Here is a 16,886-nt window from a genome sequence, read left to right as displayed (position 1 = left end):
GGGACTGTTCTGTTATCCCATTGGCTATTTGGGACTGTTCTGTTATTATATTGGTTATTTGGAACTGTTCTGTTATCCCATTGGTTATTTGGGACTGTTCTGTTATTATATTGGTTATTTGGGACTGTTCTGTTATCCCATTGGTTATTTGGAACTGTTCTGTTATCCCATTGGTTATTTGGGACTGTTCTGTTATTATATTGGTTATTTGGGACTGTTCTGTTATCCTATTGGTTATTTGGGACTGTTCTGTCATTCCATTGGTTATTTGGGACTGTTTTGTTATTATATTGGTTATTTGGGACTGTTCTGTTAGCCAATTGGTTATTTGGGACTGTTCTGTTATCCCATTGGTAATTTGGGACTGTTCTGTTATCCCATTGGTTATTTGGGACTGTTCTGTTATCCCATTGGTTATTTGGGACTGTTCTGTTATCCCATTGGTTATTTGGGACTGTTCTGTTATCCTATTGGTTATTTGGGACTGTTCTGTTATCCCATTGGTTATTTGGGACTGTTCTGTCATTCCATTGGTTATTTGGGACTGTTCTGTCATTCCATTGGTTATTTGGGACTGTTCTGTTATCCCATTGGTTATTTGGGACTGTTCTGTTATCCCATTGGTTATCTGGGACTGTTCTGTTATCTCATTGGTTATTTGGGACTGTTCTGTTATCCCATTGGTTATTTGGGACTGTTCTGTTATCCCATTGGTTATTTGGGACTGTTCTGTCATTCCATTGGTTATTTGGGACTGTTCTGTTATCCCATTGGTTATTTGGGTCTGTTCTGTTATCCGATTGGTTATTTGGGACTGTTCTGTTATCCCATTGGTTATTTGGGACTGTTCTGTTATCCCATTGGTTATTTGGGACTGTTCTGTTATTCCTTTGGTTATTTGGGACTGTTCTGTTATCCCATTGGTTGCAGGACAGCAACATGTGCATGTAGGCAGCTAAATTTTGCAATTTATGAGTGATCCCAGCACCACCCGTGTGCTACTATATGGTTTTCAAACCAAGTACCACAGGGAAGAATGCCGTTCAGCAATCCAATATCAGAAATTCTACTCAATATCTTTTCCCAGAAATGAGCAAACATTTTTGGGGTTTGAGTGTTTGGATAAAAGTATTTTCCCTCCTCCTTCCCCTCCATCTGGTCCCCTCACATGACACAACTCAATGCTGTGCATGATGTGTTTTCGTCACCCTACAGAGAGCCTGTATCAAACAGAACTCCCCTCTATTTCCTTCCACTGCACTGGATGTTGCCAACCCTCCAAAATCTCTTCTCAATAAGTTTTTTTTTTTAAATCTTTACACTTATTTTTTTGTTCTGTGATTACCAACTGTCTCCGTACCGAATTGGACAAAAATACTGATGCTAGTGAGAGGTAGAAATTATACTACTTACAGAAACTTGGTGAAAAATAACCCGTAAATTCCACCAGTCATGTAAGCAGCACACTTCATACATTTATATCATTATTATCATTTTTTTTAAAAACTTTTCAGGACCGTGATTTACATCTGCTTATGCTGAGCTGGACAAAGGTACTGACGCTAAGATGTGAGAGAATTTTTGTATGACTTACAAAATATGGGTGAAGTTCACACATAAGGCCACACCAATTTATCTACTTGGTTCTCAGAAACTTTAAGGTGAAAATATGGCAAGCAGACATCATAAAAGCAGTGGGGTGGGAGAAAAAAACTTGACTGTCTTTATTCCATAAAACTGAGTGCACCTAAGGCATAAATGTTTTCCACAGGATGTGCTTTTATTATGGTCCTCCAGTTTATGATATCTTTAAAAAACTGAGAACCAAAAACATAAATTGGTGTGGCCTTAAGTAAGTTGCAAAATCCATATGACATTTTCTTCACTGTCAGCTATTTGGAAACGTGGGTACAGTTTAACATTTATCCAAGGCCCTTTACAGCCTCTCTGGGGCTGCTGATTAAAATCCAAGGCCACTTAGCACCTCAGTGATGCATGCCGTTGACAGGCCCATCCTTGTCCTTGCGCTTGATGTCGTACACACAGTCGAGGTATCCCCAGGCAATGTCAGCGATGATCTTGCGGTCTGGCACGCTCTGAGCCATTCCGTAGATGGCACCCTGAAAGTACAACAATTCAATGTTTTATTTTCTCTATAGTCTAATGAGATTAATCTGTGTAACACAAACTCTGCTGATGACCGGGGCTGGAACTGGCCCTCCCCATGGCGGCGGATGTTGGGCGGGCTGCTATAATCGAGATTTAATCAGGCTATAATGAGATAAGTAGAATATGAGTTGTTGTTATCTTCTAGTGCATCAGCTGTGATACATGTTCAGACACATTCATAGGGTACTGATAGGCAGCACGAACTACCACTCAGCAGAACGGATAGACAGGACAAATCTTTCATGATGAGAGCTGTCAGAGGCCTAAAAAACACAGACTGATGCAGCTGTTTGTCTGAGTACATCTTTAAAAGACTGTCTTTAAGTTACATGATTCGGGAAATAATTTTATCAGGTTGGTAGAATAAAGGATATAGGAGAATTCTTATACACAACCGGGATGTACTTACTGCGCTTACGTTTCGGTGTCTAACAGACACCTTCCTCAGAGCACAGTAACTTTAAGTTAGTATATCCTGGTTGTGTGCAAGCATTCTCCTATATCCTGTCTTACATGACGATTAAGACCGCCATGCTTGTTCCAAGGACAGATGGGTGGAATCTTTAAAATTTAATCTAAACGTTCCTACAGACCTGTCCGGTTGTCTTTGCCTGCGGGTCGGCCAGGGCGTCGGCCACGGCGTTCTTCACGTCGTTGATGAAGCGGTCGGTGACGCCGGGAAGGGTGTGGCACAGCGTGCAGCACAGGTGGATGCTGGGAAGGCAAGCAGTCTGGCTTTAGACAGGATTTTGTTTACAGGTTCTGGCATATTCTTTATTTATTTATGTATTGATCTTGTAGGGTGGTCCCTTCAGTCTAACAGACTGATTTCCAAGGGAGCCCTGTGACAATTACGATGCGGCCGATGCAATGGCCTAGTGGGTAGAGTGTTTGCCTTGCATTCGGAAGGTCGTGAGTTTGATCCCGGCCGAGTCATACCAAAGACTTTAAAAATGGTACATGCTGCTTTCTCTGCTTAGCACTCAGCATTCGGGAAAGAGTATGGAAGTTGAACACACACCACTACCAGTGGACTAGCCCCCTGCTGTAGTGATTGCGTTGTGTGACCCAGGGCTAATGAAACAGAGATGGGCACCGCCCTATGCGCCACCAGGCGCGGGAAGGGTTTAACTTTTTAACCTGTGACAATTCAATATACTGATAATAATTTTTTTTCTTCCTTGTCGTTCTTAAACTCTCTCCACTTTGTTGTTCCTTCATTTAGCTTGCATAATTTGCACACAAAAAAACGTGTAACAACAACATGCACTACAAATCAAACATGCTTGCAAATATCATTCAATCAGAAACAATTCCCCATGTACATTAAGAACGGTTACAGATTTACTCTTAGCACGATCCCCCTGGTGTTTAAGACCACTTGCTCCTACTGTCTGTACTTGAACAAGACTCCACTACCTTAATTGAGGGGAACTGCAGAGACTTTAAGTTCCCACCCTTGAACATTTCATAATAAGACCCCCCTGTACTTGAAGACCCCCCTGCTCCTACCCCCCTGTACTTGAAGACCCCCTACCTTGATGGGAACTGCAGTGAGTTCAGGTTCCAGCCCTTGGCGGTCAGAGTGTTGGAGACCCCCTTGCTACTACCCCCCTGTACTTGAAGACCCCCCTGATGCTTAAGACCCCCTGTACTTGAAGACCCCCCTACCTTGATGGGAACTGCAGTGAGTTCAGGTTCCAGCCCTTGGCAGTCAGAGTGTTGGACACCCCCTTGCTACTACCCCCCTGTACTTGAAGACCCCCCTGATGCTTAAGACCCCCTGTACTTGAAGACCCCCCTACCTTGAGGGGAACTGCTGTGAGTTCAGGTTCCAGCCCTTGGCAGTGAGAGTGTTGGATACCCCCTTGCTACTACCCCCCCTGTACTTGAAGACCCCCCTGATGCTTAAGACCCCCTGTACTTGAAGACCCCCCTACCTTGATGGGAACTGCAGTGAGTTCAGGTTCCAGCCCTTGGCGGTGAGAGTGTTGGACACCCTGTAGATGTCAAACACCTCGGATCCGAAGGCGACCACGCTGACCTCAGGCTCGCCGAACACGAAGATTCCGTCGATCTTCTTCAGTTCCTTGGCGATGTAGCGGGCGGCCTTCACGATCTTCTTGGTGCTCTCAACGTAGCCTAGGAAATGGGATATCATGTCAACGTAGCCTAGGAAACAGGATATCACGTCAACGTATATTTAACATATAAATGGCAAAAATGATAGGCTTGTGTTTGGGCAGATTGAGCTAGCTCACACAGCAACTTACAAAGGGCAAGAACTGTCATATCATGCATGTAGATCTCTCAGTCCCTTTTTAGGGTTGTAGAATCAAAAGCAATACATGCATGCCCTTGCCTTCCACTCAACGTACATGGAACCTAAGTACTTTTCCCCTAATATGTTTAACAATCTAATAAGCTTTTAGTTACTAGCATAACCCTTAAAAAGAAACTTTCCAAATGTTTTTCTTTTTGATGCTATTCGGAAACTTATTCCAAGGGATGTTGTTCCAAATAAGTAAAACCCTGGCCTAAGCATAATTATGATAATAAAAAATCTAGCCTGATTCATTAAGACATCAGGGAGGGATGCATGTCAAACACCCCCTCAAAAAAAGTGAGTCGGCCCTACCGTCCTTTCCGATGTTTTTCATGTCTTTCCTTTACTTGCATAACCCTTCAAAACCAAAGATTTTAAACCTCTTTCGTTACTTCTCTGAAACTTATTCTAAGAGATGCTGTTTGGCTAAATACTAGTAAGTACAAGCAACAACCTGGCCTAAGTATGTAAAAGAAATCAGTCAGAGCAAGATGGCTGCAAACAGACCACCACCCCTCTGTAAAAAGTGAGTCGGCCCTACCGTCATCCGATGTTTTTCATGTCTTTTCTTTACTTGCATAAACCTTCAAAACCAAATTTTTAAATGTCTTTAATTTTGTACTCATTAACTTATTCTAAGACATACTGTTGGGCTAAATAAGTACAAGCAACAACCTGGCCTAAGTATGTAAAAGAATCAGGCAGAGCAAGATGGTTGCAAACAGACCATCACCCCTCTGTAAAAAGTGAGTCGGCCCTACCGTCATCCGATGTTTATCATGTCTTTCCTTTACTTGCATAACAATTCAAAACCAAAAATTTTAAACCTCTTTCATTTTGTTACTACTCAGAAACTTATTCTAAGAGATGCTGTTTGGCTTAATATGTACAAGCAACAACCTGGTCTAAGTATGTGCAGTCAGGGCAAGATGGCTGTAAACAGACCACCACCCCTCTATAAAAAGTGAGTCGGCCCTACCGTCCTCTCCAATGTTCATCATGGTTGCCCAGCACGCGGCGACGATGGCGCCCGCGCGGCTGCCGGCCATGGTTCCGGTGGCATACACACCTCCCGGCCAGTTGGGCTGCACGAAGTACTGGGAGTGGCGGTACTTCTTATCGCTGTACAGCACAACGCTCGAGCCCTTCGGGGCAAAGCCATACTGAAAGGTGGGGAGGGGGGCCAAAAGAGTGTTAGAATGCACTGATAAGTCAAAAGAATGATTTTCATGTCCTTTTTTCCCGAAAACAGTCTTCCTTCAACCTTACCTCATATCCAGCATGCAAAAGTTGTTGCTAAGTATTACATTTTGTACTAAGGGAAAATTCCAATGTTTGATATAGCACCCACTATCGATCGTCAGCAACTCAGTTCATCTTTTTACCATTCATTAACTAAGCTCATATCCAACCCTTATAACTGAAGCCCTTTCTTCCTATTACCAGACTAAGTACAAATGATGATCTACAATCCCTTCCTTTCAGTTAAGGCTTTAAAAACCTATAGCCTACAATGTTCAGACGAAAACTGAACATCATTTAGATCAAAAATATTCCCAATATTACATATTTCTGGACACAAAACAGAAAGTATATTGTAAATCCCTTGTATCTACCTTGTGAGTGTTAGCGGAGATGCTGGTTACACCATCCAGACTGGAAGTTGTTTCAAACTTACCAAATCTATCATTGTATAAGATAATTCAAAATACATATTTGTTCTTCAGAACAAAAGACAAACCTCCTACATTGTGAACCCACATACGAACCTTGTGAGTGTCAGCGGAGATGCTGGTCACCCCGTCCAGACGGAAGTCAAACGGGGGCAGCTCAAACCCAGCCTTCCCCATGAAGGGGAGCAGGAAGCCTCCAAGGCAGGCGTCCACGTGCACGGGGATCCCGTAACGCTTGCCGAGCTGTAAACAACAACAAACAAACAAATAAATAATCAGCCACTACAGCAGGAACCCTCCCAGACAGGCAGGCGTCCACGTGCACGGGGATCCCGTAACGCTTGCCGAGCTGTAAACAACAACAAACAAATGTCTAAACAACAACAAACAAACAAAACTCTCAATAAAATCTCAATCAGCAACTACAGTAGTCAGTAGGAACCCTCCCAGGTAGGCATCCACGTGCACTGGGATCCTGTAACGCTTGCCAAGCTGTAAACAACAAACAAAACAACAAACAAACAAAAAAGCCCATCTCAAACACCCATCATTTTTTCAAACTGAATAAACCATGTGTCAATGAAGGTTGCACATCCAAGATGCCTAAGGTGACTGTTCGACAAGCAACTGGATACAATTTGGTCTGACATCTCCAAAGTTTAACCAGTTGCTTGAGAAACTGTTGCTGAGTACTTTTAAGTTACATGAGTGAAGTTTAGTTCTCACCTTGGCAATGTCAGCGATGGGGTCGATGATACCATGTGGGAACTGTGGGGCAGATCCGACCAGCTGGAATATGGAACAAAAACATTGATGAGCTCAACAGAATGGTACAAGCAAACAGCACAGAATTCATGTACAAGTGAGACATCCTCTTGTAACAGTTGTAACTTTCGTGTACATGTAAATGTACAATAATGTATTTGTACACGTGTCTGCAAAACTCTCGCATGTTTACATTCTTCTGATAAGTGATTCAGGTATTGATCCTGAAGAAGGTAACGGTGGTTGTTGAAAATTTGATCTGTGTACACGTCACTCACTCACTTACTATCCAGCTAGGTGCTGGAATAAAGTTAAGCATTGTTCTATGATTACTACCAACACAGATGAGCTTCTATGAGTACTTGAACTAAGTGAGACCTTTTATAAACCTTATGCCTGCTAAGGTAGCCTTAAGGCTCCAAATTTGCAGGGTCTACAGGATTAGGCAGCAGGATTAGGGTTAACTCACCATGCAGGTGCTGCTGCTGATGGACCTCCGCATGGCCTGGGGGGACAGGAGGAAACGTTACTCCTAAACAGTTACTGTTGCTACTGTACAATATACCGGTTACTGGGGTGGGTACCAGTACCATGTACCAGTTACTGTAAATGCATTTAAGCTTGCGGGGATTTAATTTCGCGGTAGCAGAAAAAGGACTTTTTGCGGTGGTTTTAAGTTCGCAGTAGCATCATGCACTGTAGTCTCTTACTGCCATGGAAGAATGTTTGCAGTGGTTTTAAGTTCGCGGTGAAGCGGCCACCGCGAAAACCGCGAACATTCATCCACCGTGAAAGTTTCTGCATTTACAGTACTGTTGGTCACAGTGTCATTTAAGGGGCAGGTACAGCCGGGCAGTACGATGTACCGGTTACTGTTGGTCACAGTGTCATTGGTTGTGCTTGCGTGGCATGTTAATCATCATAAGTCACAAGTACCAGGGCAGACTGCTGTCTCCGTGCCAGGGACCTTCGCAGCAGTATGAAAATCAAATACTGGCTACTACTAACTACTGCCTTGTACAAGTGAACACACTGGAAAGAGGCCATTGGTAGACTACCCGTGTGTCAGGGACCCCAGCAGCAGTATAATCAAATACTGGATACTACTACTACTACTACTAAAAAGCCATGTCGAAGATTTAATCCTGTGTTAGGAGGGTGGTATCAAGGTGTGCAGTCTAACTAGGGTGAGCCCGCTGGACAAAGCTGCATGGAACCGCCGCAGTGTGAAGACCAGCTGACTGCTTAACCCACTACTGTGTCAGGAACCTATACAGCAGTATGAAAATCAAATACTGGATACTACTTCTAGTAATAAATATTGTCTGGTATCAGTGGACTGAGCCACATGGAATCACGGCGTGAAGAATAGCCAACTGCCACCTACTGTACCCCTGTGTCAGAGACCCTCGCAGAAGTATTCATAATCAAACACTGAATACCACTACATTGTAATGTGTAGACTGCATACCTTGATGTTGACCTTCCAAGACTTGGGGTCCATCCTGACGTGAATGATCCTCATGCCGAAATAGTGGGCAGCCTTGTCGAACGCAGCGTGCACACTGAAGGGGGCAATACTGGGGAGAAAACAACAAACGTTTGATCAAACAAAAGAGAAGTGGCACATTTTTCACCATCAACGTTAACTTTGTGTAATTTTGATCCAACCCACAGAAATAATTGTTAAAGACGTAACTTTGTTCTTATTTACAGGAAAAGAAACCAGCTTTGCTCTAAAACAGTTTTTCCCTGTCAATGGAAGAGTAGGCAACAACAAAGTTTATCTTCAAACAAACAAAAAAACAAACAAAAAAGGTTCTTACATCTCGGGCAGGGTGACACCGCGCTCCTTAGCCATGTTCCTGTAGGCCAGGCAGGCCATCAGGATGCTCTCTGTGCCGCCAGAGGTCATCTAGTAAACAAACAAACAAACATGTTACGCTGTGTTCCTGCACCAGAATAGTCTACATATTAGACCGTGTTGTTGGAATTTCATCTAGTAAACAAACAATACGTTAGACAGTGTTGCTTTATTGCTATATTTCATATTCATGCTCTGGTATATTTTCAGTACGTATTGTGATTTTGTTGCCTTTTATTCTTTTCATTCGCCAAACCTGTCTGGCCAGACTCCGGATGGGAAATATGACCCAGGCGTAACCGACACTACCAAACACAAAGCTGTCTTGTAGGAAAAGTCTGAAGTTGAGATAGTCAGTTGTCACTTTTCCACGTGTATGGGTGACTCACCGCGCCGCAGGCGTTCGCTCCGGCGTTGAACATCTTCAAGGTCATGGCCACGACCTCTGCCTCCATCTTGCGTACGCCGGGGAACACGTCTGGGTGCAGCGGGTTGGACCACGCAAACTCGCCGTACACCTGCCGGCACAGAGTTTCTCGCTTAAGGTTCAAGGTATTCTTACTAATGAAACTTTCACAGATGGTAAGAAAAGAGTTTATCCAACTACACCTGTGTAAACTAGTGGGTAAACGAGTGGTTACACTAGTAGTGTTACCCTAAAAGTTAGTAAACAAACAAAACAGTAAACAAACAAAACAAAACAGACACACAAACAACACACCTTGGTGCAGAGCTGCGTCAGCTCAGGCTGTCCACTGTAAACAGTGCCCGAAACATTTCCTTTTTTCCAGTCAACGTGGCCTGCAATAAAAGGAAACATTTTAATTTTTGAAAGATATCAAGATATCACTTATACCGAGGCACAAAAACTTCAAGGTCAGACTCTGAACAACTTACCCATGATTACCAACAATGTAGCTTTGTTTTTCTACAATGTGCTGTTATGCTATCAATAGCCACTAGGTCCATGAATATCATGTACTATAATGTTTAAGTATAAAGCTCTACATAGTACTCCACTTCAGTGACTGATAGCTTTTTAGATTCAACAACTTTCAACATCAAGCAAGCATTGTTTCTTCAAAACTGATTCAGCAACTGGAGATGATTTTGGAAACAGTCGGACGTTTCAGACAACCATCCAATGTCTTTCATCAATGACACGATATGGGATAGTGTCTGAAACGTCTGACATATGACAAAATCATATCCTATCTGCTTTTTGACATACAGGGCTCGAAATACTTTTTTCTGCATACCTGCACTGGTGCAGGTAACATTGAAAATTACCTGCACCAGACAATTTTACCTGCACCACTCTGAAGTTAGGAAGTATGGATCATACTAAAATTGTTCAGGTACCATTGCTATTTTTCTTTTTCTTTTATACTCTATAGGTGGTAAAAGTCAATGCAGATAATAACAATCCATGTACACCTACATGACAGGACATCAAATAATGCATAAAACCCAGTACATGGACCAGTGCAGGTTAGGTGCAGGTAGACATCAGAAATACCTGCACAGCTTCAATTTTACCTGCCCTAACCTGTATATGCAGGTGGTATTTTGAGATCTGACATACTAATGAGAAAGTAGTTCCTTACCGAGCTGCTGGTAGCCCTTGACGGCCCGCATGACCTGGTCCTCAGACAGGCCGTTCTCGGGCAGCCCGTAGACGTACTTCATCCCCGGGGGCAGCTGGAACATCGACCCCGCCATCTTGTCAAGGGTCTTTTCAACCTCCCTCTGGATCTAAGGAAGACAATGAATACATGTAAGGAACTTTGAACAAACAAAAAAAACACTAAAGACTTTTTCCTTTAAACTGTTTCATACATGTCTAATGCCTTTTTCCAAGTTCAAACTCCCCCTGGATCTGGGAAAGACAATGGCTACATGGTCAGGAACTTTGAACAAAGAAAGAAAACTGTTTAAACTGTTTTCTGACTTCTTCCTTTTAACTGCTTCATACTCATAGGTGACTTTTCCAACTTCCCCTGGATCTGAGGAAAACAGCCGATGCTTCAAAGACAAACAAAAACACAACAGACTTTAAACTGTGTCCTGAATAGTTCCTTTTAACTATTTTATACATGTCTATACCCCGGGAAAACCAGACTCCTAGAGGCCGAGAGGAAAGCACCCCCTCAGTCTGATTTTCCCAGGCAAACATGTCTGGGGCCTTGTGTACTTCCTTCTGAATCTGGGGAAGCATCAGATGCATTGTCAGATACTTCAAAGAAAACAACTACAGTTTCTAAGTTTTAACTGATCCATAAATGTCTTGTCCACTTCCTTCACATGTAACACTACAGTAGCAGTGTCTTACCTGTGGCCCAAAGTAGGGCAGCCTCCTAACTGTCTTGAAAAGCGACAGCTTGAATCTCTCCCACATGCCTACAGGAAGGGAGGTACGTGTAAGAAATAAACACAAAATCTTAAAGTTTCACACACACTTTCACTTTATTTATTTTACCAGGAAATGACTCAGGTCAGACCTGCTTTAAACTGCTTTAAACACAAATATATTATAACACAGGCAAGTTACTAGTAGCTTCTTGACTAACTAAAATTTAATTTTTCAGATCTACATGTGACATCAAATGAATGCCATAACTTTATGATAGTTCATACATCTGTACGTTTGAACTGAGTATACATGTAGTTAGGATACTCATAAAAATGAATTTCCAGTTTAAGTAAAACTTTTACAAGACAAAGAAAACTCCTCTTCATTTTTCATTTCTGACATAATCAGACGTTGCAAACCTTTTAAGAATTATCCTGCACTTTCCAAGTGACTAATCTTTAGCCATAACAGACAAATAATTATGCGCAAGAACATTTCATGGGTAAGATTAGTATAATAATATCGGGTGTATTTTGCAGCCAGTAGGTACCCAAAGTGTGGGTAATGAGGCTGTTTAACGTGGTCGAGGCAACTCCTCGAGCACGGGACCCCCGTTTTACGTCCCTCCCGGAAGACGATTTCGTGGAAAGCTTCGTGACAAACATTTTAACAAACAGGTGAAGGGCATAACTTACTGAGCTCATGCATGAAGAAGAACCTGTAGAGCCATACCATCAACAGTGTGACGGCGATGGTGAACAGGAACAACTGGTGCGGCGGATAACCATTCTGCTCAATGTACGTGTTGAAACTCTCTTCAATCGACGTGACATAATCCGAAACTTTAAATGCGGATTCGAGCTGGAAAAAGAAAGAAAAGATGTCAGTCAGGCCCTGGTAGTGCGGTCTGGATCCGGAGTCATTTGAGAGTTGACATTTCTGCATTAAGAGAACATGGAAAACCACCCAGTGGTAAACAACTTCAGGGCACTCAACAACACACGGAAACCTGAGATGTTTCTTCCATGAAGAGTGGCACTAAAACAGAAATTCTGGCTGAAGACTCGACTCAACAATATCTAAATTCTAATCAGTATGATTCTACAGGTATAAATCCATAGATTTGTTTCTTTCTGTCTTCTTAGCCCCACAACTGGATATTTTGTTTATGAAGTACAGATAAAGCAGGGCACAGACTAGCCTTCCTTAAGTATTTAGTAATTCCCGTAAACTAACTAGGATAAAAAATGATACAGATTCTTTACTTGGGATTAGTTGGGACTTGGGAATAAACTGCCACTAAAATCCCTGACAATACACACACTCCTATGTACAACAAGTCCCTATCAGTGATACACAATGCCCATCCTGTTCCCCTTTAGCCATTGAAATAAGATAACTCAGAGACACAAAAGTTGAAAAGCTCCAAACAGAAGGATGAACCTTCATTGTCCACCTTTATACCCTGTTTAGATCAAACCTGTTAGCTTTGTTTGCTGTGTCTGGGAAAAGCTGGCAACTGATCCTTGGCTTGCAACAACATATTTATCAAGAGAGAGCAAAGGACAAATTTTTTCTTGCATCCTTAGCTTAAAGGTAACCCACTACTCTGTGATATACGACCAACATGATACAATAATCATGACACATTCTGCACTAAGAACTGGCCTTCTTTACTACTTAGTTGACCATTTCTCACAAATTATTTCAAGAATTAGGAAACATATGTATGTTATAGCTGCAACAAAAACAAACACTGGACCATCAGAGGGAGTTCTGTTGCAGATGGACGTTGAAAAGAACTCTAAAGCTCAGCCACTTGTCTTTCTGTCATATGTTTCAATTCTACATAAGTTTACTAAAATGTTTCGGGAGTTTGGGGTGGTTACCAAAATCCCAGTTTGGAATGTGTGTGTCTTATCAGTTATCTTTCTTGTTTTGTTAATAGAGAACAGGGATTTTTGCGGCTTACTGTAAAAGATATCTGTTTCAGACAAGGGCTTAACCACATCCATTTGATCAATCTTAGTTCTTACAAATTCAGCAGAAAAGAAAAACAAAGATTAGTTAATATATCTGTCTTGTTTATGATGTAGTTACATTAAGGTTAAAAAAAAACACAAGCATAAGTGTGGGAAGTAATATTTGTGCAGTACTGTTATTCTGATAACCAGTTGTGACCTAAGCACCTTCAAAACCAAACACATTTTGTTGCTGATGGTGGCTTGTGCAAACAAAAGCTCAGAAAAACAAGTCCAAAGATTTAACAACACTTTTCTGAGTTTGTTTCCTCCTATTTTTTTTTTAAATGTTGCTAAACGTCACTCATTACATTTGGGTAGCGCAACGATCCATGGTGGTGAGAGTTATCTCTACACTTTCTACTTTTGGGCGGAAAAAAGAAAGCAGTGAGATATCTCTGTTTTGATCTGGCCTCCAAAAATAATACGGGGTGTATAATTTCTTGTGTAGGGTCAAGGACATGTTATTTGGACTGAGGCCAATTTCAAAGTTCATTTGGGTTCCCAAACACTGCCTTTCACAAAATAAAACATACAGTAATACATGTGGGAGGGATTTAACACCCGCAGGGTTAGGTATAGTCACCTATCAAGGTTTTCAGGGGTGCCTAAGCATTTGCACGATCCCTATGAAATTCGTACGAATATTATGTGATACACACGAATCACTATGCGAAAACGCACGAATATTATGAAATTCGCACGAATCACTATGCGAAATCGTACGAATTTTATGAAATTCGCACGAATCACTATGTGACACACACGAGCCTTATGTGATTTGCACGATCCTTATGCGAAATTGCGCAACCACTGGCGGGGTCACGTGACAAACGGAGCGGGATTTTCAAGATGGCGGCTTCGCCGCTTCGGCGACTGAAAATACGATGTAACACGCCGAAATGAAGCTAAACAGTAGCTCACAGGCTATCAAATACATCTTTGCGACGGTAAATGTCCATTCCATGCCTTGAAATATAAATATCTCGGGTAGAAACGCTCAAAATCATGCCTCCTCCCGGCCGCCGATTTTGCATAAGGATCGTGCAAATCACATAAGGCTCGTGTGTGTCACATAGTGATTCGTGCGAATTTCATAAAATTCGTACGATTTCGCATAGTGATTCGTGCGAATTTCATAATATTCGTGCGTTTTCGCATAGTGATTCGTGTGTATCACATAATATTCGTACGAATTTCATAGGGTTCGTGCAAATGCTTAGGCACCCCTGGTTTTAGTACTGGACAAACTGGTGTGACAAGTGATAACAAATCAGCGTTATATATAAAAGCAAGGAGGAAGAATGGTAGAAACTTCTTCTTCAAGCAGAGGTTGAGTCGTGGAGATATAGCAATCGTCAAGATTTTAACCGGCTCGCTCCTCTCAGATTAAAAATCCCGACTACAATGTCTCAGCGACTAAACCTCTGCTTGGAGAATAGCAGAAATTGAGTTGTGTAACTAACGCTCGCGCAAAAGGACACTCAATTCGACGAAATATAACAAGAAATACCAACAAATTACAACAAAACGGACTCGACCCACATGTACCCCGTATATTCACCCTACATTCAGCAAAATATGGGGCCTACTTTACGGGTAGAAATAGTAGAAATGGCAGAAACTTACGAGAACATGCAGATACACATCCATCCCGAAAAGCGCCATGACTCCGGTTACCGGGGCAAGGGTGACAGGTCACAATGGGCGCCGTTCGGAACGGTACATTCCTAAAATGGGGGAATCTTCTCTATGAATTATTATTTATTTGTCACTAATTATATATATTTGTACTAAATAATTATTAGAAATTATTAGAATAAATTAATCTTATCATACAACGTTTGAGTTTATCATCTATGATAGAAAACTTTATTTCGTTTCTACACATTATTCTTTTTTATTTACCCCTTACTCTGTTGTACTAGAACAGTCCGGTGACCGCTAGGCTTTGCCGCGCCTCCCGTTGTTGTTTTGTAAACAAATCCCCCGGGAAATTACGACAGGTCCCATTGAGACCGTTATTGGCCACGGCACCTGTCAGACGAAACTGAATTATGGAATGAATAAAAATGACAGATGGATGGCAAAATAATGAAATGAAAATATCGGGTAACATTAGCACATGGGATAAGCATGCATTGTCGCCAAAATACAATTCCAAGTGCAGAATAAAAGTATCAATGTCACCTCGAAAGTAATACTCAAGTACAAAAAAAAAAGACTCTCAAATGTCACAACCTAGATATCTTTTTTGTTTGGGTAATTTTTAGGGTTTTCAAGGGTTATGGTATTAAATGCGGGTAACTGTCCGCATCTGATGCATTCACTATTACGGAATTGACAGGGACAGTTCAGTTCACCTTTATTGTGTGTCATGTCAAAAGTCAGTAATGCAAATGAATCTTTTTCATAACCTTGTTTTTTGTCAAAGTTTCATTGTTTTCATGGTTTCATTATGCTAGTGCCATAATGATCCAATGGATCCGATAATATCGGGGATCAATATTGTATTTCTACACGGCTTCGTTATTGTTACATCTTTACGTTAGTCTTTGAAGTCAGTGCACGCCAAGTCGTCCCTCGTCTCATCAGTGCAAGAGACATACCCGGAAAAGCTTGAGCCACAACACCTGTTCAGAAATTATTCAATACTATTGACCCGAAGACACTACCTTTGTTTTTGACGACGCTTCTAGCCTTGGTACTAGTTAGCTTTCCTCGGCTCCTAGGAATGTATTCACTGACTCGGCACAAAAAAAGTTGGGGAATTTCTGCATTTATTCTCTTTAAACGTTACCAAGGAGGAAAGACTCACACTCGACAGAGCTTCTACTCTACTACTATTGACTCCGAGCCACACTACCTTTTATATGTGTTTCTAGCCTTGGTGCTAGTTAGCTTTCCTCGGCTCCTAGGAATGTATTAACTGACCCATCGGCACAAAATAAAGTTAGGAAATTTCGGCATTTCTTTTCTTTGACTGTTAACCGTTACCACCAAGACTCACACTCGGCACCGCCACAGCTTCGGTTAACGTTACGCACATAACCTTCGTGCTAAATCCATAGAAATATGATTCATAACAAATAGGATATCATTGTAAACGGCTTTTCAATTATGTACGATGAAATTGATGAAGCATTTGTGGAGATATTATGAACCTTTCATGCTCAGATTAGTTGCCGTCATTGGTGTGTGTGTGGCTATATTTGAGTTTCCTTTTTGCCCCTCTCCTTCTTTTCCCTCCGGCCTTTTTAGTCTTCAGTGCTTTCCTTTTTCTTTTTCTTAGACTTCATTGACGTTACTTCTATTTCCTTCTTTGTCTCTTATCCCAGAGTCTTACCCTTAATCACTTTCCATCCTCTTATTTTTCTAATCCCCTTTCTTCCCTCGATACTACATTGACTTCCTTCTTTCTTATCCGCCGTTCCTTCCCTCTCTTCTTTTAATCCTAAAATTAGCTTTGACATATTCATAACGTTATAAGATGGAAAATCAATATAAACCAATGAAATAGATAACGTTATTGTATTCGATATTGTCTCTTATTTCTCTAAGATTTCTTAGGCTATTTTGTCTCTTCAACCTCTACGGTCGTAAGGGAATGCACAATACCGCTTTATTAATGGTCAAAGTCAAATCTAAAAGTCGAACAATAACATTCACGTAAATTGCTTTGATCCAACCTCCTTGCATTCGGGTCATACTGTCT

At 41.6% G+C, this 16,886-nt stretch overlaps 1 protein-coding gene across 1 annotated transcript; it reads right to left on the bottom strand.

The window, feature by feature from the left end:
- Positions 1–1,504: 1,504 nt before the first annotated feature.
- LOC118411399 (sphingosine-1-phosphate lyase 1-like) lies at positions 1,505–14,924 on the bottom strand. Its single transcript, XM_035813666.1, has 15 exons — positions 14,801–14,924; positions 11,846–12,011; positions 11,130–11,197; positions 10,405–10,552; positions 9,519–9,598; positions 9,187–9,315; positions 8,760–8,848; positions 8,405–8,513; positions 7,403–7,438; positions 6,895–6,957; positions 6,265–6,411; positions 5,475–5,658; positions 4,110–4,311; positions 2,763–2,883; positions 1,505–2,120 (listed from the first exon to the last, which is right to left on the bottom strand). Exons 1-15 carry the CDS (start codon positions 14,837–14,839, stop codon positions 1,986–1,988), a joined length of 1,716 nt encoding a protein of 571 aa, XP_035669559.1. The 5' UTR covers positions 14,840–14,924; the 3' UTR covers positions 1,505–1,985.
- Between the last annotated feature and the right edge of the window lie 1,962 nt (positions 14,925–16,886).

Source organism: Branchiostoma floridae, chromosome 3 (genome assembly GCF_000003815.2).
Source record: "Branchiostoma floridae strain S238N-H82 chromosome 3, Bfl_VNyyK, whole genome shotgun sequence".
Classification (NCBI taxonomy): Eukaryota; Metazoa; Chordata; class Leptocardii; order Amphioxiformes; family Branchiostomatidae; genus Branchiostoma; species Branchiostoma floridae.
This window is presented reverse-complemented; position numbering and strand designations above follow the sequence as displayed.

Coding starts and splice junctions, on each gene's coding strand:
- LOC118411399 (XM_035813666.1), bottom strand. CDS start 14,839: ATGGCGCTTTTCGGGATGGATGTGTATCTGCATGTTCTC. Junction 9,599..10,404: donor CAAGGGCTACCAGCAGCTCG/GTAAGGAACTAC, acceptor CTTTTATTGCAG/GCCACGTTGACTGGAAAAAA. Junction 8,849..9,186: donor GAGCGAACGCCTGCGGCGCG/GTGAGTCACCCA, acceptor TTTGTTTACTAG/ATGACCTCTGGCGGCACAGA.